The 26,483-nt window shown below is 33.9% G+C and overlaps 4 protein-coding genes across 7 annotated transcripts; 2 read left to right on the plus strand and 2 right to left on the minus strand.

The window, feature by feature from the left end:
• Positions 1 to 1,849: 1,849 nt before the first annotated feature.
• On the plus strand, positions 1,850 to 6,619 carry LOC117912228 (7-methyl-GTP pyrophosphatase-like). Its single transcript, XM_034826740.1, has 9 exons — positions 1,850 to 1,957; positions 2,292 to 2,363; positions 2,450 to 2,524; positions 2,973 to 3,056; positions 4,110 to 4,179; positions 4,260 to 4,351; positions 5,050 to 5,091; positions 5,197 to 5,277; positions 5,908 to 6,619. Exons 1-9 carry the CDS (start codon positions 1,931 to 1,933, stop codon positions 5,977 to 5,979), a joined length of 615 nt encoding a protein of 204 aa, XP_034682631.1. The 5' UTR covers positions 1,850 to 1,930; the 3' UTR covers positions 5,980 to 6,619.
• An 889-nt stretch (positions 6,620 to 7,508) lies between these two features.
• Positions 7,509 to 8,617, plus strand: LOC117913035 (60S ribosomal protein L6, mitochondrial-like). Of its 2 annotated transcripts, none has more exons than XM_034827893.1 (2): positions 7,509 to 7,626; positions 8,066 to 8,617. In XM_034827893.1, exon 2 carries the CDS (start codon positions 8,075 to 8,077, stop codon positions 8,381 to 8,383), a length of 309 nt encoding a protein of 102 aa, XP_034683784.1. In that variant the 5' UTR covers positions 7,509 to 7,626; positions 8,066 to 8,074; the 3' UTR covers positions 8,384 to 8,617. The 2 variants fall into 2 exon arrangements, with proteins under 2 accessions (XP_034683784.1, XP_034683783.1); XM_034827892.1 differs by having other exon boundaries at positions 7,510 to 7,626; positions 8,056 to 8,617.
• Positions 8,618 to 9,253: 636 nt separating this feature from the next.
• Positions 9,254 to 13,192, minus strand: LOC117912311 (ADP-ribosylation factor-like protein 2). Of its 3 annotated transcripts, none has more exons than XM_034826852.1 (6): positions 13,061 to 13,192; positions 12,689 to 12,761; positions 12,496 to 12,606; positions 12,041 to 12,203; positions 10,750 to 10,830; positions 9,254 to 9,523 (listed from the first exon to the last, which is right to left on the minus strand). In XM_034826852.1, exons 2-6 carry the CDS (start codon positions 12,751 to 12,753, stop codon positions 9,386 to 9,388), a joined length of 558 nt encoding a protein of 185 aa, XP_034682743.1. In that variant the 5' UTR covers positions 12,754 to 12,761; positions 13,061 to 13,192; the 3' UTR covers positions 9,254 to 9,385. The 3 variants fall into 3 exon arrangements, with proteins under 3 accessions (XP_034682743.1, XP_034682742.1, XP_034682741.1); XM_034826851.1 differs by having other exon boundaries at positions 13,075 to 13,191; XM_034826850.1 differs by having other exon boundaries at positions 12,689 to 12,981; positions 13,075 to 13,191.
• Positions 13,193 to 13,793: 601 nt separating this feature from the next.
• On the minus strand, positions 13,794 to 26,007 carry LOC117913499 (nucleolar protein 6-like). The gene is made up of 26 exons (XM_034828487.1): positions 25,768 to 26,007; positions 25,124 to 25,285; positions 23,844 to 24,009; positions 23,585 to 23,701; positions 23,313 to 23,449; positions 23,067 to 23,226; positions 21,002 to 21,069; positions 20,534 to 20,641; positions 20,263 to 20,378; positions 18,930 to 19,104; positions 18,739 to 18,849; positions 18,577 to 18,655; positions 18,339 to 18,482; positions 18,063 to 18,176; positions 17,113 to 17,234; positions 16,947 to 17,029; positions 16,747 to 16,871; positions 16,530 to 16,650; positions 16,300 to 16,437; positions 15,632 to 15,728; positions 15,392 to 15,517; positions 14,900 to 14,992; positions 14,699 to 14,804; positions 14,449 to 14,591; positions 14,285 to 14,371; positions 13,794 to 14,177 (listed from the first exon to the last, which is right to left on the minus strand). Exons 1-26 carry the CDS (start codon positions 25,921 to 25,923, stop codon positions 14,049 to 14,051), a joined length of 3,183 nt encoding a protein of 1,060 aa, XP_034684378.1. The 5' UTR covers positions 25,924 to 26,007; the 3' UTR covers positions 13,794 to 14,048.
• Positions 26,008 to 26,483: the final 476 nt, after the last annotated feature.

Raw genomic sequence — 26,483 nt, forward strand, 5'->3', positions numbered from 1 at the left:
TTGCCTCGTAAGAACTACAAGAAGTTGTCCAAGATTTAGTGCAAAGTTAGAGACGATTTTCTTTAGTATCACCCATATTGTGTTTTTCTTTTGATTTTAATGTTTTTTTATTTATGCTTCATAATTTTCTTTTAATATATCTTCTTGAAAGTCTCATTTGAAATCTTTATTACCTAATGCACTCATATATAACCATCATATCCAAGTTACTTTTGTTATCATTAAAAACAAGTCTAACTAAATCTTCATTTTACATTATTAAACAATAGTTACTACAATTACAATAGTCAAATCCATTATCGACTTTAATTAACCCTTAATCATAATTGTCTCTAAATAGAGATAATTATGATTTAGGGGCAGATAAAACTAATAATGGGTATAATCTTCACAAAAGATGTAAAATTTAACTCAAAGGCAAACAAATATTTATAATTGAATTAAAGGATTTGATTTTTTCATAATGCCAAAAATATCCAAAGAATATGGATATTGTATAAAATATATTTAAATTGTGTGATTATGTTGTATCATCTACAATGCACTCTACTTTTTGTTTTTTTTCTTTAGGTTTCTAATTTTCTATAATTTATTTTTTTAAATGATAAAAATAAATACACATGAAAAATAAAATCTTGATTTGAAAAGTTTATATCAATATATAACTTTAAATTATTTTTCAAAATACAATTTAAAATGAAAATATTAAAATTATTTTTTAAATGGTTTCAATATGATTTTTTATTTCATATAATAAAAATACATATAGGATGAAAATTCTAAAATATATACAAAAAATCTAAAAAAACAATTATTGCTTTATTTCAAATATATGAAAATTACATTTTAAAAATGTTATTACAATATTAAATTTTAAGGAAAGTTTTATTAATTACTTTCACGACAACTACTAAAATGTTATATTAATAATAATAAAATAAAATAGGAAAATAAAAATAAAACTAAAAATAAATTTAAATTATAAAAAATATTTGTTTTTACTTAAAATTTAAATTATTCAATTATAAAATATAAAATTAAAATTAAATTAGAAAAATTAAAATTTAAAAAGTCTATTAATATATCTATATTACTATATATTGTGCTTTTCTTTTTCTAATTATTTTAATAAAAAGAGAAATGATAAAATATTAAATTATTTTTAGAAAAGAAATTAAAAAGGTGAAATAAATGTGATGTTTGAAGATAAAAAAGGAAGAGTAAAGAAAAAAAAAGAATATATAAAAGTTGAAGTAAAAGAATTAGGAGAATGGCTCTAAAATTTGTCTAAAAGTTATTTTAGATTGATTTTGAGTTGGATTTCTTTAGATTTCAATCATGATTACATTTGTTTTAAAAATAGAAAAAAAAATAATGATTATAACTTTTTCAAAAAATTAAATTTTCATATAAAAACACAAGTCTCATCTTTGACATATGTGAAAAATACGGGTTCACGTATAAATATAATTTTAATTCAACATAATTATCCTTACAAATTTTTTTAATAGTGTTTGGGTAAAAAAATTTAATGAAAGATATTTATGTAAAAAAAATTACATTTCATATATATAGAAAAATCTTTCAAATTGCTTTATCAAAAGAATAAAGCGTGAATGTGCTGGATTGATTTTAGAACACAATACAATACCAAAGAAAAATGAATCACTTTTCAGAGATAAATCTTATCTATTTAGGAAAAGAAAGCACACTTTATTCCACACGATGCCATCCTCTTGATTTCCATATTTAAAGAACATTTATTTTCAGACGGAAGCGTATTTGTAGATAACAATAAAGTCCTTCCTGGCAAATATACAAAATTTGGCGTCCTGTTTTCAAATTCGGCGAATGGACCCACTATTTACACGCGCACGCAGCTTTATCGGACAGGTGTACCGGAGAAAGAGGAGCGCCGAAAGAAAGAGATATGGCTTCCAAGCGATCCTCATTCAAGGTCTGGTTCATACTCTGGGGCGCTTAGTGTTGTCTCGCCACTGCTCTACTCTGTTTGATTGCTTTCTGAAGTCATTTTCACCACTTTTTGATACAACTTTCTTTTCTTTAATGATTTGTATGCGAAGTGTAGCTTTTCTTGTGACCTTTTTCCATACTTTTGGAAAGAAATGGTTTTAATATTTTGTGCTTGAAATGACACGAATGGAATAGATTCTTCCGAAATTGAAGTTTATCAGAAGTGTGAGACAAGATAAGTTGTTACATCGGAACAATTTTTCCTTTTTCCCTAATTGAATGAGGTTTCTGTTTTGGAATGTGATTTTTCATGACAGATAATATTGGGTTCGTCGTCAGTGGCTCGTCGGCGGATTCTAGCGGAAATGGGATATGAATTCACAATTGTGGTACGTTGTCTCTCAACCATTTATCAGTCTCTTGGATGTGATATCACAGATTAGAGGATTATATTTTCTTTTATGTTCTGATTTAGACCGCAGACATAGATGAGAAAGGTATCAGGAAGGAAACGCCGGAGGAGTTAGTCATGGCTCTTGCTGAGGCCAAGGTATGACTTTCTTTTAACAGCTAATTCATATTTGGTTTCTGTTGCTCTTGTCTTTCTAGAGTTTCGACGTGCCTGCTTGTTTTGATGGGTAGTGTAGCTTAGGACTTGCAATGTAATTTGTGTAATTGTCTGTAGTGAAATAAAAAATTATTGTGATGGAAAGCCTTGAGATAGAAGTTATCAATTAGGTTTATAATTTGTCAGGTTCTACAGTGGTGTGTGATTATTGTCGTTACAGATGTCACAAATGTCACAAATTTCAATGACTCAGCAAGGTCTCCTTTAGTGGTGAAATGCTGTATTTACATATATCTTCTAAGCTGGACCCCCAGTGTATCCCCTTACCATTTCCCAGATTATTTTTTTTTTGACATTTTTTATTTTGGGTTCTGTAGAGTTATGTACAGGAGGTTTGATTTACTTTGTATGAATGGAAATTTCTTCTCAGGCAGATGCCATCTTATCAAAGCTTCAAATTAAGGATTATTTAGCGGAGGATTTGCCTCCAACACTGTTAATTACAGCAGACACAGTAAGCTTTAATTTCTTCCTGTTATTCCTCTGTTATGAGTTTGTGTTACTTCATTTTGATAAAATTTATGGCCATCTATCCACCAATGATTTATGGTTTTCAGTGAGAAGATACTAGCATTTATATGTCAACATTGGACTTAATGACATTTTGGTCACTTGTGTTACTATTACTGCAAGAACGATAAAAGAAATGTGTTTTATGTTATGTACTTGGAGCTTTTGTTTCCAAATCTTTGAAAGATGGAAGGAGAGCAAAATCTCCCCACTTCTTTGATGTGACTATCAAGCCTTACCAATGAAATTGTGCTTCTTATTTATGGTGACACTCCTAGAAAAAATATACCTAAATAGTTAATATATTGCCCATAAAGTCATAATTCTGGCCATACAACATTAATCCTGGTTTGTTGTTGTAGCCCCATGAAAGACACATCTTTGGATATATACTAACCTAGATATGCTTTGTCATGTGTACCTAAATTATTTGTAACTTACCCACCTAATATTCATGTTATCACTTGCAAGATGTTTCATTGGGTTGTCCTGTTCTCCACATGGCAACAATGGAGGATGTCGAAACCTTCAACCACATAGGAGTGCTACCAGGCCAAGAATTTAGAGTTGTCAGATGACTCTACATTCTAATACCCATTTATAGGATATCATTAATGAAATAATTAATGAAATATTTCAGGAATAATATATAGGTTGATGGATATCATTGCCCCATTGATTGTATCACGCTAGATGATCTTATCAGAGGAGTTCATTTAATGATTTCTTCCAATTCATGAGCATACACAGCAGTCAGGTAGAAGGTTTTTTTTTTTGTTGATGTACAAATCTGTCTGGCCCATGGCATTTGTTAGGTTGGCATTTCTGTTGTTTCCCTCATATACATATACATAGCATCCATGTGGCTTGATGTTAATTAAGCAGGTTACATGTGGAGATGGGAAAAGATTTATTCATGTAACCTTTATAACACTTTGGTCTTCACTGGGGGATTATTTATTTGCATATCTGACTGCTGCATCCAATTGATTTTGAGGTGGTGGTGTATAAAGGAACAATTAGAGAAAAGCCGTCCAGTGAGGAAGAAGCACGCGAATTTGTCAAAGGTTTGCTTAATGACTTCCCTGTTATCTCTTCCATTTACAAGAATTAGTTGGACTCAATGTCACATCCTCATGGATTTCAGGCTATTCTGGCAGTCATGGAGGAGTTGTAGGATCTGTACTTGTAACCAACCTTAAGACGGGAACCAGAAAAGGAGGATGGGAAAGAGCAGAGGTGCAATTTTCTCATACTTAAAAGCTAGTTTGTGCTCTGCTCTAAGAGTGACCATCAGTCAAATTCAAGCCCATGGGGCTTCAATTGCATAAAAAAAAATGTATCATTTTAAATTGGAGAAGTTGAAAGTACATGTTATCTCTCTTTTGATTTTCCTCTTTGGAGCCAATATAGGTTTCCACATTCAAATTCATGTGTGTATGGTTAATAATACAGTATAATGCATGGTCGATAAGGTTTTCTCAATCAATTCAATCTCAATTGAATATACACATTTATCAATTAGGTTTTACTATATGCGTGAACCCGGTTAACCAATTTTCCATTTTCTCATCTCCTCTTTGTCAAAATGACACTGCTTAACATTTCACAGAAAAGGAAAGGAACTAGAGTAGGCCCCAGATTTGTTTTACTCAAATAAATGTTTATTCTTACAAGGGAATCCACTATTTAAGTGTGAAGTGGAAAGTCAGAATTTTGCTTCATTGACCTGTTTTGTCCTGTGTATCAAAGAACAGTTCTGAATTTTCAATGCTTTATAAGGGTGAGAAGTTGGGTCTTTCACTCTGAAAATTGCCTTATTAAGATATTATAATATTATGTCAAGTGGTAACTTATTGAAGGTTTGACTTCACATTGCTTTATCTGAGCTGATTGGTTAATGGTCAAATTTCCAAGACTAACATTCGTTGTTTCAGGTTTATTTTTATGACATTCCGGATGAAGTCATTGATAACATGGTAAAAGTTTTGTTAAAGCATATTCTCTGTTATACTTTTCTGCTGAGCTCCTTTTACATGCTGATTATTCCCTGGGTCACGCTTATGATGGTGAATTGTGTTCAGATTGAGGAGGGGATCTCTTTAAATGTTGCTGGGGGTTTAATGCTCGAACATCCACTAACGTTGCCTTTTGTTGAATCTGTGGTAACCACCTCTCTCTCTCTCTCCCACACACAAACACATGCATGCGCACACACATAGCGTTTGGTTCCAGGCTCTGAACCTAAGCTATTCAGCTCTCATGGTACTTGAGTCATTCCCAAAAATTAATGCATCAATATTTTAGTCCCAAGAATCATGTAGCTTAGCCTTTGTCGAAAAATTGCCTTAGGTATTGTTTCTTTTTTTACTTTTGTTGAAAACAACTTGCTTTTAGATTTTAGATTATTTGCTTCTTTACTTTTTATTAACCTATTACTTATTTTTTTAATTTTTTTGACCAAATAGAAAGGGTTAAAATATTTTACTTCTTCTTAATACTAAATGTAACATGTTGGTTTCTTTACTTTTTAATACTTAATAGAAATAAAATATTAAAAAAAAACAAATAATTTAATATTTATCACTATTTAACACCATTTAATTTTAAATTCTATTTAGAATTAAGTTAAAAAAATAAACACCACCTTATTGATATGGTTTCTGACTGCTCCATTGAAGGTGTGGCTGAAGTCAATTTGGATAGATGAGTTGGTTATGTCATACAAACTTGCTAGACATTCTTGCTTCCTTCCATTTTTTTAACAGAATCAATTTTATGGTGTCCTCCTGCAGGTTGGGAGCACTGATTGTGTGATGGGACTTTCGAAAGCTTTAACAGAATCCCTCATCCAGGAAGCCCTCTAGCTGCTGTAATCGTTTCACCATCATTTTGATTGAACCAGATAACAACTGGACATGAGTCTATGAACTCAAAATTTTGAACCATCGCTTTGAAATTATCAGCAGAGTGCCCATTACATACACCTGCAAATTAATTCTGTCTAGCCCATGTTTCTTGTTTACATTGAATTAGATCACAACTGATTCAATCGTCAACTTCATAAAAAACAAACAGTTTTGATGATGTTCTTTGACGACTCCCGCATCCAAGGAGCTCGTAAGATTAAAAATATGCTAGTCGATTCATGGAGCACTGTGAATCTGGTGCACCATATTATGATGAATCTGATGATGCATGAGTTGCTTTCATAAGAAGTTATGCTTTGTTTTCTTATCTCGGTTGCAGCAGGAAAGACATCCTCACTTGGGCCAAGTGGGGTGAACTCCCAAATCGAATTTGGGACGTGCTTCCCTGGAAAGCAGTATCCATCCATATTTCGTTTAGAAAGAATCAGAACTACACAGCTTGAAGTAGGTATTGGCTGTAACTTTCTGCTTATTAATTTGCAAAGCAAAATTGAGGGAAACCCATTGATTGGGTATTTTTCACATCAGGTAATGCTTCCAAACTCTGGATTTGGATGATAAATCTGTTCAGAGTAAATATTGTTAACTCTATTGTTTGTATCACGTTGATGTGGTATAATGATTTATTTATATTGGTTTATAAATACTGATTTTCATTTCCAATTTTGAAAAAGGTCACAATGTTTCCATTTATCGTCCATCACGTCATTATTAGGTTTGAATTTCTCCTAACTCGACTACAAAAGGGTTTTGCACAAAATCAATAATCATTTTATTTTTATCATTAAATTAATACTTTTAATAAAATTAGGTTGAAAGAAACGTAAATTTTGAAAAATGATTTTTTCAGTTTTATTTTCGGTTTTTCTTTCTTAATTAAACCAACATGGTAAAACTTTTATACGATTTTTAAATTAAATATTTGATAATTTTTTTATATTAGACTTTATTACAGCAATTTATTGTTCTTAAATAATGGTCAAATTAACTCTTAAATGCATTCATTGTATTTTGAGTAAAAAATATTTAAATATATATATTTGAACTTCAAATTCAAGTCAATTTCAATTAATTTTAAAAATCAAATTAAACTTTAAAACCTAAATTAATTTATATCTGATTATTTAAATGAAATTATTCCGACCCTTAAGTAAGTTCGTTCAATTTTTTCATCATCAAAAGATTGATTCCATTTTGATTCAAGCGTAACACTATCATGTTTGATTTTGATTCAAGTATAATTAACTAAATTTAAAAAAACTTAATCTTAAATATTTTTAAAATAATCATAAGACAATCAATAAAATAAATTAAAATAATAAAAAAATACTCGGAAAATGAGAAAAAATTATCATCGTCATAGAAAAATACTTAATTTTAAATACTTTTAAAGAAAAATTATATAATTATTAAAATAAATTAAAATAATAAATAAAAAAAAGACTTTCAGCCAAACAGTGGGAAAGTGGGTCAATTTGCAATTAGCGTCGTTTCGGGAGGAAATGGAAGTGTAGTGGTGACCGGTGAGTTGCTACAGCAGCGGTGAAGGACAAGTTGGGATCGGCTCTGGCGGCCACCATCCAGGTTCGTTCAACTCTTCTCATTCTTATTCCTCTTCTTCTTGTTTCCTGTACTGGCATCTTGCCCTTCTAATCTGAACAAATGATCAAATAAAAAGGTATCCCAAATCTAACCCTAACCCTATCCTTAACCCTAGCCCTACCCTCTTTTTTCTTCGTGTTTTTCTATCCCTAACCCTAGCTATGATAGAATCCCATGCTTTCAATGTAAAAGAAAATTTCTTAGGAAAAAAAAAAAAAAAAAAAAATCTAGAAGTTGAACGCTGAGATTGTCCCATACCACTATCTGACAACATTTTCAATTCCTTTTTTTCTTCAGTTTAAAATTGATTATTCCTCTAAACTGATTCTTGGGACGAATGTATAATCATGATCTACTTCTTATAATATGTAGATATCTTTTTTATTATATTAATCTCTGTGAGTTGTTTAGGTAATAACAGTGAGTGAGAATGGAGGCCAAATTCTTTCGGTTTCTGAAGATAGTGGGCGTGGGGTTCAAAGCGAGAGCTGAATCGGAGGGTCGCCTCCTGTATCTGAAATTGGGGTACAGCCACGAGGTAGAACTGACTGTACCTCCGGCAGTGCGTGTGTTCTGCTTCAAACCAAACGTAGTGTGCTGCACTGGGATTGACAAGCAAAGGGTGCACCAGTTTGCTGCTGCTGTTCGCAGTTGTAAGCCTCCGGAAGTTTACAAAGGCAAAGGTATCATGTACATTGATGAAGTTATCAAGAAGAAACAGGGAAAGAAATCGAAATGATTGAGATACGTTCCACATTTTTCGATCTCAATTTCTAGTATGATGATGTTTTTTTTAGGAGTTTGGGAATCATCTGAAGAATTAGTTACTTTTTGAACATTTTCTGTTTTTCTCTAAATTAGCAGTCTCTGCATTCATCCAACGAGCTTTTTGGAGGAAAACCATTCCATTGGTTCTCTCCAGTTGGGAATAAAATCAGTTCCTGGAAATTTGTTAAAAATCCATGGAAGCTTAGAAGGAGAACATCAAGTTAGCATACGCAATTCTTAAACCCTTTGTTGTTGGTAGTGATCCATAGATGTTTGCCCTAGACGACTCAAGATATTCTCAAGAATGAATCTTCACTCTGGAAGTAATTACCTGCCAACAGACTCATTCACATGGAAGGGATCAAAACGATACATGAGGGGAACTATGGTGGTTGTACAACATGCATGGTTCTAATTCTTAACTTTGCCCCTTCATCAACTAATATCTTGGAGCTGCTACATGGGGGGGCCTTGTAATTCACTGCTAAAAATCGTTCACCGGTTTAATGGAGCAGGGACACTTTTTTGAGCCCAGAGTCTCCGATGAGCAGGATGGGTGGGGGCAAAAGGTTGCTGAGATCTAGGTTAGGCTTTTTAGATTTAGAGTTTGTTTGAATTTTAAAAAACGTTTCTATTTTTTATCCTTGAAAACAACTTAATAAAAAATTTTAGATGTTAAAAAATTAGAAATACTTTTTAGAATTAATGTCAATTGAGCTCTAAAAGATGTTGCTTCACCTCCTGTGAACTGATCATGAAACCTGCAGGAAGCATTATGGCGTGTGCATTTGTTTTCTATATTTTACATGTATTCTGCTACTTTGCCAACACAAATGACATGGACACAAAGGAAATTCCCCAATAAGATGGCGGCTTATATATGAAATGCTCTCAAAATTTCTGTTTAGCTGTTGTAAATGGCATTTAGAAACTTGTCCCGTACAAATAGAAATGTCTTGGATGAAAACATTAGTCAGTCAAGCACATAGATTCGAGAGGCAATATCCTGGACCAACCAATCAAATCCCTCAAGAAGCCCTTCACCCGTGATTGCGCTGCAGCCCACAATTTTCCAATGCCTGGTTTTGTCCATAGCTTCTAAGTTGAGGACCTGCAGGAGTATAATGTAGACCTGATTAAAATTGCATGCTGGAGAATTCAGTCATTTTCATCTAAATATATGGCCTATGATTCACTAAAAGATCGAGCGCACCCAAGAAGAAAAATGGGAAAAGGTAACCAAACAAACTCAATAGTTATGCGATCTCATCCATGGATTAACAATCTAAGAAATATTTAGTAAATGGTCTAAATCAACATTCTTGATTCAATCCACAGGTCTTCTCCATACGATGCTATTCTTATATTTAATCACTTTTTCTAAAACCATCCAAAAAGTATTGGTATTGCCAAACAGAGACAATCCTCTGGTAAAGCATATGAGTCCAAAAGATAAGATGACAAATACATTGTAAAGCAACAACTCCATTTCAGATACATAGATTATCGGTTCTGACCCAATTAGGCTTGCAATCATATTAATTGCTTTTTGGCAACCACATCGTTTTAGAGAAGTCCAATGGATTTGAACTTTCAATCATCTCGATTAGATTTGGATTACCCAATAAATATGCAGAGATCTGCTGGGTTTTTCACTGAAAATGATGGATGCCCACTCATGGTATCAAGGAAAAAATAACAAGTCATGGAGGTGGAAACCAAAGTATAAGTTGTAGCCTGTAGGACTAATGTTGAAAATAGTTCCCATCAGTTTTATGTAAACTTGTAAATTTTTAACTGACACATAAAGGCAAATTTATGTCCTATTACAGAGCATGGAGCATACATTCTTTTACAAACCAAGATTTCTAAAGCAAGCATGCTTGGTGGCATCCAAAGGAATATCAAAATGGTTCTTTGATTCAAACTAACACTTGACCAAGTATTTATCAACTTTAAATAAGGTTTAATGGCAAAAAGGGAATTCATATAGCTAAGCCTAAGTAGTTGGGCTTAAGGCTATGTTAGGTTGAGTTGAATGTTTGACCACTGAAATTATATGATGAAGTTATTGAAGACACTTATAGCTTAAGAACAAGTTCTAACTTCCATCTACTAAACAGAACATGTCATTGTAGAAAATTATGCAGCAAGTGCCAAACCTACAACTCAAAAACAAGAAAAAGAAGTTCAGCTTTCTAATTAATGAATAATGTTTGTCTTAATCACTCGAAAAATATTAAGGCCTACAAATATTTGAAAATTCACATCCTAGGTAAGAAAGGCTACATTAAAGAATCTTGAAACTAAAAAGATAACATCACCATGCACCCTTACCTTAGCTATTTCTGCTGGTGTAAGAGCTCCATTTATATCTTGCTTATTTGCTAGTATCAGCAAGGATGCTCCCGACAGTCTCTGTCATAAGGCAAAATAAGGAGCTCTGTTATACATTTTCAGCCATAAGCAGGGCTATATTCTGAGTAAGAAAATTCTGCTGTAAAAACCTTTTCTCATGCATTCCTACCTTTTATGAGACTCAGAATTATTTCAGTTCCATTTTCCTTTTTTTAATTTTAACAGTGAGGTGGTCATGGCATAGGCAAGAAAGAATCATAAACTAGACAAAAAGTAGAATTAATGATTAATGCAGAAGGAAGAAGGTAGTGGAGGTAGTAATGATGAAGAAACTTGGAAACCTAATTCTTTTGAATCCTGGCCTGGTTTTTCCCCACTAATCAATTAGGTTACGAGGGCTAGTGATCAATAAAATAAGATTTGTGGGGCATCAGAGCCAAATTCTTGGGTCCTAAGTCCCTATACCAAGGTAGCTACAAAAAAAAAAAAAAAACCACCGACAAGCAACTATATCAACAAGCAGGATAAATTAATGCACAAGAGAAGCCCAAAAGAAAACATTGAAGGATGCTGAAATGATTTTGTAAATCACTGAATTATATAGAATAATAATAGAAAAGGTTATCATGAAAACATGCAGGAAATGCAGGGTAAAATGTATAAATTTCACTAACAAGTCAAAACATTTATTAATGAAATGAATGAGCCACAATCTTGAACCTTAGCTTCGAGGCTCTCTGCTCCATTACTATACTAGTATCCTCAAACAATACAGGATATCCTGTGGAAAGGCACTCTTTTTTTATTTTATTTTTTTCAAAAATAAATATGGTGCAAATCCCTCCTCTAGGACAGAACTGAAATAGGTAATCAAATTATCATCACATATGGATAAGCATAAGATGATTGAATCACTTTTACAATCCCAGGAGTTAACCATCATTTAGTTTTACTCTAATTTATGGTGACAACCCATGCAAGCGGATGGACCTCTACCATCAAATGTTATGAAAATAAAGTTCCCTTTCTTAGGAGCATTCAAAACACACCCTAATAATTCTATTAAAAACACAAGAGGGAGGAATATGGAAAATAGTTATCTACAGTGTCTAACAGCTGCAAAAGAACAACTGAATGATAGAGGAAAAAGAAATCAATGTAAGAAACAATGAGGAAGAAAAATAAGAACTTCCAATGAATGACAGCATAAAATAAATCAGAGTTGAATACAAGAATGGTTTAAGTAACAGAGAACTAAAATGGCGCCTACCTCTTCCTTCAAAAGGTTGTCCAGTTCCATTTTGCAATCATCTAACCTTCTAAGATCTGAACTATCAACAACCCATACCAAACCATCAGTTTGTTCAAAGTAGTTTCTCCAGTAAGATCTTATAGTTCTTTGGCCCCCAACATCCCATATATTAAGAGTATACCTGTCAGATTCATACCAAAATGGAATTTCAGCGTCCCAACCCAATGCCCAATAACTAGGTATAAAACCTCAGGATCAATCTATAAGCATATCAGTTGTAACAAAAGGAGCAGTTGTAACATAAGGCGCTATTCAACTTAATGATTTCAACCTGTGATTCAACATTCAAATATCTTTTCTTTTCATTTCTTAGTAATCAAACAGAACGAAAGTTACCCAACACATTTGTGACAAAACCCAGATTGCAAAAAGTAATTTGTGGACTTGAGGAAAGAGAAGAAGAAAGCTTTTACTTGTGGTAGGTGATGGTTTTGATATTGAAGCCGAGGGTGGGACTGATAACACTAGTGTCCTCTCCATTGATTTTCAACACAATTGTAGTCTTCCCTGAATTATCAAGACCCCTGTCCAAAATGCCCCATTAAAGCAGACAAAAACACAGATTATATGATATAGAAAGGGAATGCAGGGATTGCTTGAACATACACCATGAGTATACGCATTTCCTTCTCTTTTCTCTTGATTTTTCTAATGATGCTGAGAAGCCCCATTACTCCAACTGCCAGAGAGATGGAGATGTATCAATCTGAGCTGAGGAAAGGGAAGCAAACAGACCCGATTTGCCCCTAATCTGATAATATTGATTAATTTTTCTGTTCAATTACAGTACTAAGCGTGATCCAGCAAGTAGAACCCAAAGTTTTCTTCTTCCCCATGTCACATAACTTCAATCTAAAGCTCAAGGCCAAATTGAGTTACTTCCAAATTGGGGTATGCCCCTGCAATAAGGGGTCGTACCACTACGGTTTAATTCGAAATTTCGAAGATGAAAAGGAGATTGTCCGAGAGAGAGATTACCGAGAGGAAACTACGTGTTTCGTTGCCGAATATGCCCACAAGAGAGAGAGAGAGTAGAGATCTGCGTGGCTTTTGAAAGAAATTGAAATGAACACAGCTACGGCGTTTCACTCTCGCAGAACACCAGAGCCCTCCTTCAACGCCACATTCATGGGCTTTTAATTCTAATTAATTATAACTATTATTATTATTATTATTAAATTTAGATTCAGAATTTTTTTTTTTTTTTTGGTAAGTTAAAAAAATTTATTTTCTAAAAAATTATAGTGCAGAGAATTATAACAGTCTATGTTACATAAGCTCACCATATAAGTATTATTTGTAAGTCAAGACACCATTCAGTTCAATTATTTTTCTTTTTTTTCTAACATTTTTTTTTATGTATTTCTTATTTTTATTTTTAGTCATATTTTTCCACTTATTTTTATAATTTAAATTCTTTTAAACCCTTTTTAGTCATTTTATATGGATGAAATGTAAGAGGTAATATGAAGGTTGTAATTGGCTTATTTGTGGAAGTTCATTTTTAAGGGAGGATGATAATGTGGAACCACTTATTCCTTCCGCATGCATTTTAAGCTTGTTCCTTGTCTTCCTATGATCCTATCCCTACTTCAAGTCTCCAACAAATACACCACAAGAAATATAGCTCAAACGGTCACACATAAGTGGAAAAATTGATGGGCATCACCTGCCATTTTTTCAAAGTTAATATCAAGATTCTGGTTTGCTATTACAAAAATAAGCTTCTCCTTAAAAAAAATTGATATATACACAAATCATACACAATGTTGGTTTTTGCTACTCTTAACTGGACTAGGAACAAAAATTGATAAAACAGCATGCCGCTCTAACATTAAGCTAAGCTCTTCAAAATCGTGGAGCCCCATTGTGGTTAAAATGGGTTACCAATGCTCACCAATGAGAATATAAATTATACGCTAACAAAACAGTGTTTAGCAGTTTCTTTTATCTTTTGGTGCAATGCTCAGTTCCTGAGCCTTGGGGACTTGAGTAAATAAATACTCCTCACAAACCCTTTCCCGACCTCACCGACAGCTTTTAGCACATTGACTGGATCTTTTTCCTCCTCATTCTCTTCACTTCGTCCCCGTTTCTGCAAAAAGTGAACCCACAAAGAGATGATGTTTATATCAATAGTATTAGAAACTTTAACCATATGTTTTCATTTATAGGCAACTGCTAAAACATATTCTTCTATACCTTTGAAGATGATCTCTCCCACATCATGCCAATAGCATCACCTCCTAGAGAATCGTACCACAACTTGAAAGCGTTTGGAAACTCTTCCTATAGATATTTGGGAAAATTTTAGCAAGGAGAAAAAGTGCCAAGAGTAGTAGTCCAGAGGATTTCTAAAAACTTGCCTCTAAATCCCCAATGAAGCACCTCAGTGGATCAAAGTCTACCAGTAGCGTATCTTTCAAATCTGGGGAGTTTCCTTTCATGTGTTCAGGCAACAAAAATGGATGGAAAGCCTTGCTAGCATTGCCCTGAGCAACATGCTTCCCTGCCCAAGATATGCATATTATTAGACAAGAACCAAGATTATGCACTCTTGCAATGAAGAGAGAGTATAAAATGGCAATATGGGTTTCTACCAGCCTTCTATTGTACCTTGGTTCATCTCAGATGGGAAGAGAAGACGTTGGGGATAAGGCATTTTCTCCCTGTGGAGAAGAATTACAGCATCATAGTTGTTCAAGGGAGTACGGAAAAGACACTGCAAATGCAAATTTGGGTTATAACAATTCAGAGGCATAAAAAAACAATTACAACACCTGAACCATGAATTAACATATGAGCAATGTGTCTCACCTCCCATCTGTAAGAATCAATTTGACCCCCCAAAATAAGTTTAGTCAATAGGTTTGCACTGCTTCGGGCATAGGCCACCAACCTTCTAAGCTCCTTTTAAATAAAAGATGTTCCATGTCAGAGAATAACAAAGAGCAACACCCATACTAATGAAGCTTTTTCTAGGCATAATTATTTATATCACCAGCTGATATAAAAGAATGTCCTTTGTGGCCATGTTTTAATATTCATAGAGCTGCTCTGTCTCCAACCAGAATTATTCTGATTTTCTTTTTCTTTTTAACCAAAGAACATTGAATAAGGTTTTCTAATGGTGAAAAAACAGCCATAAAGAGGTTGACCAAAAAAAAAAACTCATTAACTTAGAAAGAGCCATAGCAATGCAGTAAATAAATCACTGTACTGATTAACTAGAAAGTGTGAAGAAACAAGGTACAGCTTAGCCACAGAAAAGATCATGCAGCCAACTTTGGGTTGAGCAAAAATACTTACTGATGAGTTTGGTGAGAATCTGGTCCAAGCTTCAGATGCCTTATCATAAGCTGTTGCTAAGAACATTGCCGGGTTCACATTTTGGGCATTTTCTTCATAACCTTTTCTACTTGAAGTAAAATTCTCCTATCCAATTGACAAATCATTGATGCTCATAAATCAAGAACTGGTAGCATGAAAGAACCAACAAATACTGTATATGATTTCACAAAAACAATAACTTTACGCTGCAGAACTTACATTAATCTCTTTTTCATCACTTGGGCTCAAATCACTATTTATGTCAACCACCAAAGCAGAGAAGTTCCAGTCATACTCTGATAATAACCGTAAGAACCTGTCAACCAAATTAAGTTAAGTTGTTACCCCAAGGTGGACTGGGTGAAATAGTTCCTAAATATTACTTTCCATTCATAGATTACATGCAACATGTATCAGGCAAAAACAAACTAATGAAGTAAACAGAAAAAACAAATAAGAAACTGAAATCATTAAAATTAACTTCATTTTTTTTTTTGAAGTAATCATAATATAAATTTAATGTGCCTGAAATCTCCTAGAAGGGCTGGAAGAGAACGCTCACAATTCATTCCATCACTGTGATCTGTGTTACAGATGGATCACCTTTGGGACTTAAATTTTTATTCTCCCTCTCCTCTTTTCTTTTGGGTGGTACAAGAGAGTCCATTTGCCTAGCTCAAAGGCTAGACTCCTCCCCATTTTTTCTTGGAGTTTTAAGCCCAAGAACTTTCCTTTATAGGGAGACAGGAGATACCATTAGGCAACGAGGGTCAGTGAATAAACTTCTGATATTCATAATTTTCAACAAATCAAGAAAGCAATGGACTTTGAAATTCATGATTAGCATGTATAAAACAAGTAGAACAAGTTATTAAAGGGAATTCAACCTTAGAAATCCTGATATCCGAGAGCAAGGTACATAAAATGGTAAAGGCTTCAAAAAGAGATATGCAACCAATAGCTCAACTGCCTCCTCAACCAAGCAAGATGAAAAGAGATGTGAAGCAACCCATCGCTTTGCTAGCCTTCACAAAGAAAAAAAGATAAAATAAAACAATCATGTCAGGCAAAGGATAAGAATGGACAAAATAATTTTGAAGGAACTTCAAATCCTCACCGAACAACTGGCCCATATATTGGGTAACAACCCTGTAGACCATTAATCATGCTAGAATGCTGGCCACGGGTAAAAAGTTCCTTGTCAACAGAAGAAATATGCTTCAGTTGATTACTCCCATCTACAAGAATAAAATAGGTTCAATGAGTTCAACATCACAACAATCTGAACAATCCACCAACACTTTGTAATCATGAATAAAGGGAAGTACACTTACTTTGCCTGTTCAACAAACTCAGGCCTCTTTCATGCAAAATTCTAAGACGAAATGCGTATCCAGACATAAAAACATCCACATTTTCCTCAGTAGCAGTGCAGATCATACCCCAATTGTTCTGGAGACTGACAAAAATGTATCATCAGATTCAAGAAAAATTACAGTCATTTTTGTGAATCAGCAAAATCAAACTGACCTACCTTTCTCCAATTCTTAGAAGGAAAGCAGATTTAGTCTTCTCAATAGCTACATCATCCATTGGCCAGTTGCCTGAACCTTCCAACTAGATAATAGCCAAAAACAAGTCTTCAGAAACTCTCTAAATAGCATTAAAAACTGAACCATGACTAGTCGCATGAATCTTGCCTGAATCATAACTTCCAATGGTTGAATACAGGTTGAAGTGAGCTTATTTAATCTAGGAACAGCACTCTTTTCATTGGCTAGGGGATGAGGTTCAGGAGGGAAGACAGATGTAAACCTGAAAGCTGTGAATATTGATCAGCGCATAGCATCCATGATTTATGCAAATCAAACACTCTGTGTACATGTTAGAATATGAAAATCTTGCTTTAATAAAAAGAAAAAACATAGCTTCAGCAAAAAACCTATATTAAGAGAGCAATTACACAAGAGTACATATAATACATTTACATATATTATATTTGATTAGCTTCTTCCAATTCATGCATTATTAGAATAGAGGTTTAGATAAATTAGACAAACTTGTATCTTTGTCATGTAATAATATATGTTGTGTGTGTAAAGCTAGGAGATATAGGATTGAACCCTTTACCATTAAGCTAGACTCAGTCATCAATCGCAAAGAAAATTACAATATATTAATATTGAATGAATTGCCCTCAAAAAATACTTTCCGTGCTTCTTATTCTGTTTCAAGCTCAGACCATCGCTTTCCCTATTTTCTGTGGATGCTCTTTGGCTCTTTTTTAATCTAAAAAAAATTCTAAAATTTCTTATCAACTATTAATTTTCTTTAAATTGTATATAAAAAAAATTCTTTAAACATCATACTGTGTTTCTTACTGAAATAGCTAAGTTCTTAAAATCAATTACACAATTAAATGAGAGATCAACAAGTAAATTATTAGAACTAATGAAAAGCAATGGTAATATAAGGATTAAAAAATTTAAGGTTTTATATTTATTATTTACTAAAAAAAATTCTTTTGTTTACTATTATCAAAGATTGCCTCCTGTAGAAGAACATAAGTAATGCAGCAAATCAGTAAAAAGAGAAAGAAAATAAAAGAGAAAAAGGGTATAACATGGTTATTTCAGATGAGAAAAGAAACCTGAATCTAAAGGCTGCACACTAGACACCTTCAAAGGAATGTCTTTGAGAAGATGTAATCGCTTTGACAACACTTCAAATGCCTCAAGCAAACTTCCAGAAAATGATATAGAATCTGAAAAATTATCACATCCTTTTCTCAATCACTGTACAGTTTGAAGAGAAGAAAGCCAAAGCACAGACAAGAAAGAATTTTTTTTTTTTTTTGATAGGTTAGCACAGACAAGAAAAAAAGTCCAAAAACTATCAGCAGGTAGTCACCACCAACTAGTTTTACCTCCAACACCATGAACCAGAGAGAAATCAAGTTGATCTACAATATGCACGATATTTCTTTCTGACAAGGAAAGGTGCCGCAAAAGGAGATATTCGGTAATCCTTTTTATGATGGTATGCCTTTCCCATTGCTTGCTTTCCCATACTAGCAAGTGAGATAACATGGTTGTCATTCCAATCATCTTAAAACAATAACCTTGAATATTGGCAGCCAACAGAAACATTAGTATCTGCCTCACCTGTGCTTTCTGCAATCATCCCATCTTTAAATCTTCGAAGCTCTGCTTTCTCTCCCCAAAACTTCCGGAATTTAAGAGCCTAGTTCAGAATGCCAATTAACATTAATTCATACATCATTTGCCATGTTTGGAATTTCAAAATCAAGAACAGAAGTCAAATACCTCATCTTTATGCTCAGCATTTGGACCAACATCGACCACTCTAAAAGCTTTCTCTAAAGAGCTGACTGAAATCCCAATGAGCAATGGCTCTCGATCAAAGATTGATAAACCCTAGAATCATAACATGGTCAGAACAATTCAATAGAAATTACATAGAATCCATATAGAAATTTAGTCCACCAATTTCATACATTTTCCACATTGCATTCTGAAGTGGCATTTTTCCAGCTAACACGGATGAACTTTGCTCTATCGCTCAATCCTTGACGCAGAAGAAAATGAACTTTCTGCTCAAAGGATCTCCAACATTCCTCATCCAAGCAAAACCCCGATGCATAAACATCACTATTTCCTTTCAAATTCAATCTAAAAGAGCAAGCACATAAGAGACAAAGGAAACAGTTACATATCTTTGCTGAAAATAATTACAGAGAAAGCTGATGGATGATTAATGGGAGATCAATGAAATGTGCATAAAAGTACCATCAACAATGGAAAAACATAATGTTATGGGGAAAAAATTAACTCTTCAGTACCAACAAAGTAATCAAAAGGTTACTCCAGGTTCAATTTTTGACATAATACTGAAAAGGGACCCCCATTAACAGAGTTTTTCCAACCACCATAATGAACAAAAATACTCCAAAATGCTTCTCACTGACTTAGACATGGCTTGAAAACAGCTTGGAGGAAAAACATATGTGCAATCAAGATGAATGGTTGGCACATATTTCAAATGACAATGAAGAAAAAATTGCAATGATGGTTATAGCTCTCCAATGGACAAGGAGTCTCTAAAAGATTCATGGACCATGTTACATTAATACAGCTACCATGCATAGAGTTGGCATGAATGCATATTGAGATGGCAAATTCTCAAAGACAAGAAAAATAAAACAGCACGACAATATACACAACATAAGTAAAACAGTATGCATACGTACAAACACACACACAGAGACACACAATCATACTCCTTTATCCCACCCTCCTGCCTCTCCCATTATCAAAACCCTTAAGAATCCTTCTTATGTTCTCTTTAAAATGATATTTTCCCTATATTTAATGATAAAGCTGAGTTCCATGTTTCTGCTTCATCCCTGACCAGAGTCAGCTTGCATGCAAAGCATGTATCAGAAACCAAAAAATTAATTGAAAGTTTGGACACATGCAAGGATGACCAATTATGATAGACACAAAACAAACAAGACTCCTCAATAAAATTCTCCATGTATGTGAAATTCCAAAAGTTTCATTTGGTCTAAAGATAATAACATATTCTCCTTGGCTGCTACTGTAAAAATGAATATAAATGCACCAAATAAAGTAACATGAAAAAAAAAATAGAAAAAAAGATCATATTGAAAAAGGAGTCAAAATGGCCCTGTGGACAAAATTCTTTTATTTTGAGCTAATTAGAACCTCAAATAAAAAGCAGAAACAAAATAAAATCAGTTTGGCATTTCCTCTTCCAGTATAAAACATCATGAGACCTACACCAAGCATCAAATAAAAAAGTTGTACCTCATGCAGTAGTCATATTTAGCTGGATAGTCAATCTTAGTCATAAAAAGCTCCTCAAACCCACCATCTTTACATTTGCCTATGCAACTAAGGGTCAAAACAGCCTCGTCTTGGAGCTGAAATGTTTTTTGAGAGGGAGAAAGAAAAAAAAAAAAAAAGATAGATACATATTTGTCAGACAACTGCAGTTGCTTGAAAAAAGTGCACAAACACTAACAGCAGATCCATATATTCATCAAGGAGCCAAATTTAACATGGTTACAGGAGGTACCTCCAAAAAGCCACCTCCTGTGATCCGGAATGCCAAATTAAAATGAGCAAGTGACTCAGATATAACTACAGGAAATAATCTTAAATATTGCTTCCTTTCCAGCAACTCCTGAGATCATAACGAATATAAATGAGCTCTAACATGCAAACGAAAGAAAATCAATACTTTCAGGACACACAACAGTTCAACACCCAACAGTTAATGAAATAAAGGAACATGATTTCTTGCCTTTGGTAAGAAGGCATTTTGAAACTATCTCATCCAATTAGAAAAGATTAAATATTCACAAGTCTAGCAAGCAATATCATAGAGGATCATTTGGCTGAAAGAGAGGTTTGTATATATATCAACTGCACTATTTTAGCCTACACTGCATTGTAGTTTGACCTTACAGTGTGTTAGTCCAAAAATATTTAAATCCATTTAAAAACATAAATGAAATCCATGAAGGGTCAGGACATAGTGCACCTCCTTTGAAATATTCAGTAGGCTTTGAGACTTGAAATAAAGACCAGTATTCCATAGCTTAGATGTGGCTGCAAAAACAACAACAACGATAACCACCTTTATTATTTTGATTAGGATAAACATTATTCTTGATTAAAAAAAATTAATGTTTGCCATCAGCTCAATGAAGCTTACACTCCAATCAGCTAGCTCTCAGTTAGAATAGAGAAGAAAAAGAACTCATGGAAATTTCGTTGCTAATGTCAGACAGAAGAATGATCTTACTGTTTCCAAACAACATCTAAATAGTTCTCATATGTTTCTCTTCCAGATCAAAATTTTCTCAAATTTTCACTTTAAAGAACTAGGAAATATGGTAGGCAGGTTAGTTTTCCTGATGTCATAAGAAATAAGATATTGGAAACCAAAAAAGCATTCTGCCTACTCTTCCATATGTAAGTTGTTAGGGCATAATATGGCAGCCCAAGTCCTATGAGCTTAAACTTTTCAGAAAGTTGGTTATTGAACATAGTAATCAGAGTTCTAGTTAACCACTGAACATGGAGATCTTGGGTTCAAATCCTCCCCCCATATATTAGTCTATCTAATTATTGTCATCACAAATTTATGATTCATCTGCGGCTAAAACTATCTGTGCCTCCCACATGGTATGAGGCTACACATGAGCGGAGTGTTACAACATGAACCAAATCCAAGCAGCTTTAAACTTGTAGGAAAGTTGGCGCTTCAACATAGTTTCAGAACTTTTGTTAACTTCGGGTTTCAGGTTCAAGTTCTCCCCTTAGTTTTTTTGTCTGCAGTTATATCACTGTTTGTTCCTGTCACATGCAGGGTATGGGGCCACATCATGGGGCCAAATCCTAGCAGCTTCAACTTTAGGGAAATCAGTTACTCAACTTAGGTGAACTACCATACACTTGGATGATGGACTGGTTAACACTCTTTAAAGCATCTCTCAAAAAAGCAATCAACTGACTACCAAAATTCCAACCTTGGAACCCACACCAACGATCAAAAGTCTTACTCAAAACAAAAAGAAGCTTCAAGATTTTGAGAATCATTAAAATGATGATTAAATAATAGGATTTCTGTGCACACAGAAGTAAGAATGGGCAGACAAACCAAGTTTTCAGTTCTCATGCCTCAATGTGAAAAGAACATTCATGATTCCTTTTTCTTTTCTTCCTTTTTTATTTTTCTTGTCCTCTCTTTTTTTTGGGTCATGACTACAGAGTTTTCTTTTCTTCTCTTCTCTTTTCTTTTCTTTTCTATTCTTTTCTTTCTTTCCTTGTCTATGTCTCTCCCAGGTCACAACTACAAAGCATTCACAGGCCTACCTGCTAGGGTTTCACCTGAGACTTCAGGTTTCTAAGTCATAATCCCGGCCAACCAAAATTGATTCTGTTGATGCATTATATGGATATCAGCCCCGCATTTACATTTAACACACACCACTTTGCCCAAACAGAACCATACTCCAAGACAATAAACTATTTATGAATTTGATTACTGAATCTCAATTCTCACATAGGTATTAAATTATAAAATTTACAAAAACTTTTGTAGTTTCATGTCCAACTATTGAACAAATTTCATTGTTCATAAACCATACCTCTAAAAATACAAATTATTCACTTAAAACATCTTTCACAGAACTTAACCCTCCCTTCGTTGTAGAGAAAACATGAAAACAAGGAAAAAAAATAAAAGAGAGAAAAGGAAAGGAAATGTTTTGATCTTATGCTCTATGTTTTTTTTTTTTATAAGTAAACACACAGAAAAAAGATTGATCTTATGCTCTATATCGCTTTTGTTTTTTCTTAAATAATGGGGAAAAAAAAAATCACCTCAACTAAGCTAAACTAGTTGTATCATGATCAGTTGAGAGGAAACTTCCATTGTCTTGGTTCCAGGCATGAAAGATTCAAAATTCAAGCTCTTAGTTTCATTTCTTTGCTTCTCTCAACTTTTCACAGCATACAAAAACAGCACGAGAAAAGAGGGGGAAATTTGACTCATCAGCGGTATTTATTGACTGCTATGCAAGAGGAAAAACTAAACATACCAATGAAATCCAAGGTCACACGAAATATCTGCATTGGCTTCATTGAATTGTTAATGAGATTCCTTCCAGAATCCGTTGCAAGGTATGACATTATGACAGAGATCAGAAATCCATTTAAGCAATCATAAGCATATATCGAACTTCTCTGCCGAGCCCATACCTGCATCAATAAAACCAATCTTCATTTTTCAAGTCCAAAATCATGCCACAGAATCAACTTCAAATGGCCAATTTATAATACCATACCTTAAGCAAAATTAAAGCCTCCCCCAACTCCTTCCAACCAAGAAAAGTTTGCTTCACAAATTCCGCATTGTCCTCTAGAAACATGTCTTCCAAAATACTACTATTGTATTTTGGTGTAGCCTGAGGAGTACTCTCATCTTAAAAATTCCACAAAAGAGAACAAATTTCTTTCAGTGCAACCAAAATTAGAAATAAAAAATAAACAAAAATGAAAAATATAACCACAAAACTTTAAAATTAGAACCATGCTTGAATTGAAGACAACATACAACCTTGCTTCAAAGAACGAACATTGTTCCGCTTCAAGTTTAACTTCAAAATACTAAACAGGGATGTTGCTGTAGGTATTATTCTCACAGAAAGGCCAGGAACTTCAGCAAGCTCCATAGCTACAATTCCCCACAAGAAAAATTCAGTCAAGGAAGCAGATTTAAAATTAGTGGGAGATGCAAAACAAAATGAGACCATTTACACAATTCTTCACTGTAAAAAGAGCAGAACTTTGGATAAAAATCTGGCATAGTAGTAGACCTGGATAGACAACCAATAGTGGTTTTCGAGCCTCATTTTGTAGGGTGGACCATTCAACCTTTCGAATGAAGGAAGAAGAGTTCAAATACTTCTTAATTATGCAGAGATAGAGGAACCTTTTTGCATGGTAACGGTGATTCAAATAGTCCTTCTCATGGAAACACTCCTGTCATGAGGGAGAAAATGTTGAGATATACAACTTAATTATAATGATTGAAGATGATACCATTGAGCAGTTTATGCATTTATGCACCAAATAACTTTCTGCTAACCATAAGTTTGTAACTATCATCTCAAAATTTATATATCAAGTTATGTGATCATTTTGTAATGACCTAACTTTTTGTAATGTGACCATAAGTAGATTTCATCTTCTCCAAATTCTATTTTTAGAAAATATCAATCCAGTACTGGCCTAATATTCTTCTGAATAAACTGTTATGATCATTGATAGACAATTAGATCAACTACCAATTCAAGCACATGGCCCATTAGCTCTAAGGAATTGCCCGTACTAACCATCTTTTTCATCTGAAAAATCTTCCTGAATCCCCAAAAGTTCATTTCAATGATTATTGATCATTTTTCCATCAAAATCTAAAAGCTGGCTTCAACAATGCAATGCATGCAATGCATGATATCATCATGGATTACAAGAAAGTTTGGTAAAAGCATGGGAACCCATTAGTTCCCTATTTGCAACCCTCACAACTAATTCATCACTCCCATATTGACATTCATTATCAAATTCATAAACTACACATGGAACAGTATGTAATAAGGTAATTGGGTGCAAATTGCCCATCAAAAAAATATTTTTTAAACTCCCATCAAAATAAGATGATGGGATGCAAACAAGGCATTTGAAAATCTTAAAAGTCAAGGCAAAAAAGGTTTTCTTGTTGAGTTATCCATGATGGCTATGACCTAGATCTCAAACCTCATTTTCAATGCTCTTGGAACAAAACCACTAAATGCAACAAACAAAAAAATAACAAAGAAAAAATGGCACTCATCCTTTTATCATTGTTTTTTCTATTAAAATTCATAATCTAAATACTTTATTCACTGCACTTTTCCAGATTGATCTGACTTACTTAAATTGCATATTACATAGCATATATGAAAATGTACCTGCTTTGCAGTCATTCTATCATGATCCTAGTGCCACAGGTTTTGTACCATTACCACATCAATCTAATCAATTTAGTAATAAATACAACTGTGAGGTCAGGGTAGCATCAATTTGTGCAGAGAGAGAGAGAGAGTCCACTGCATACCTTTGGCAACCTAACAAAAAGATCAATACATACATCAGGCTTTGCCACACAGCGTATTGAATAACTACCACCAATTTCAACCAATTTTGGCTTCTTGAAGTTGAATTCAACTTTATCAGCGCCAATGTCTCTGACAAATTGTGGAGCAAAATCTGCTGTAACCTGCTCATATGTCAACAACACAATAAGCGTCCAAGACAATAGCATTGAAGGAAAAAAAAAGGGGCACCAACAAACCAAACAATCAAACATAACAACACCCAGTTTGGTTGCTGAGTCAAGAAAACTGTAATTTTTGAAGTCGTCTTGATTTCCAAAAAAATAAAAATTCAACTGAACTAATCATATTAAGCTCGAGATACGTGGAGGTTAGTGGATTCTCAGGTCACAAAGGAAATTCAAGTTTATTTTCTTTCCCCGCATTTGTCACCAAGTAGTACACAGCATAACAAAACTTCCAGTTTCAGGATTTTTCATTATTTTGAAGCAGACAAAGGTAAAACCACTGTTCAAGAAACAGTCAATGACTAGTCAGAATTTTCAGAAAGCAAAACAATAGAAAACTCACTATCAAAGTTTCACCATTTTTTCAGAACGAAACAGAGGGTTAGGGTTTTGAAGAGAAAAGCTTAAAAGAAATAAACCTTCAAGTCTTCAGGGATTGTATCGATGGCTTGTTTAATGGCTGAAACGGTGTCGTCGACGAGCTTTGTTGTTGCAGAAGAGTAGTCGAGCTGTACCTCCTTCAACAGCTCTCTCACCTTCAAATCCATCGGTTCCATAATCGTATCAGAATCCATTCTTCTCTGCTACTTTCCAAGTCTCCAAACAACTGTTTTAGCGGCTCAAACCCTCAGACGAAGCGGAGACTGTCCTAGGGCTTTCTCAAAAGGCCATGAATGGAGATGGGCCACCCTCTCATTTTTGTGACACCTATTCTCAGGCCCATTAAACGGCATTGTAGTGGGTCGGTGTACTCCATTTATCTTAATTAGCGGCCATATATATTATATATGATGGGCTGCATGAGCCCAGCTGAGGCTGGTGCCTAAGTGGGCCATCTTATGATATGGGGTACAGCTGGGCAAATCATTGTTAAACAAACCTAAATTTGATGTAGATGGAGGTGGTGGGGATTCTGGGAAGGCAAAATGATTAATCCTCTAAAATATGTCTCATTTGATTCATTGATTTATTGGCATATAGAATCAACTTTTTATAAATATGTGTATACTATATAAGACTGTTTAAAGAAGAAAGGTTGAGAGAATAGTTAGAAGATGTAGCATTTTCCTGTTAAAAATATAATAAAAATTCAAATAAAATAAAAATTATTAAACATGTATATATATATATACAA

The sequence above is a fragment of the Vitis riparia genome, chromosome 4 (assembly GCF_004353265.1).
Source record: "Vitis riparia cultivar Riparia Gloire de Montpellier isolate 1030 chromosome 4, EGFV_Vit.rip_1.0, whole genome shotgun sequence".
NCBI classification, from domain to species: domain Eukaryota; kingdom Viridiplantae; phylum Streptophyta; class Magnoliopsida; order Vitales; family Vitaceae; genus Vitis; species Vitis riparia.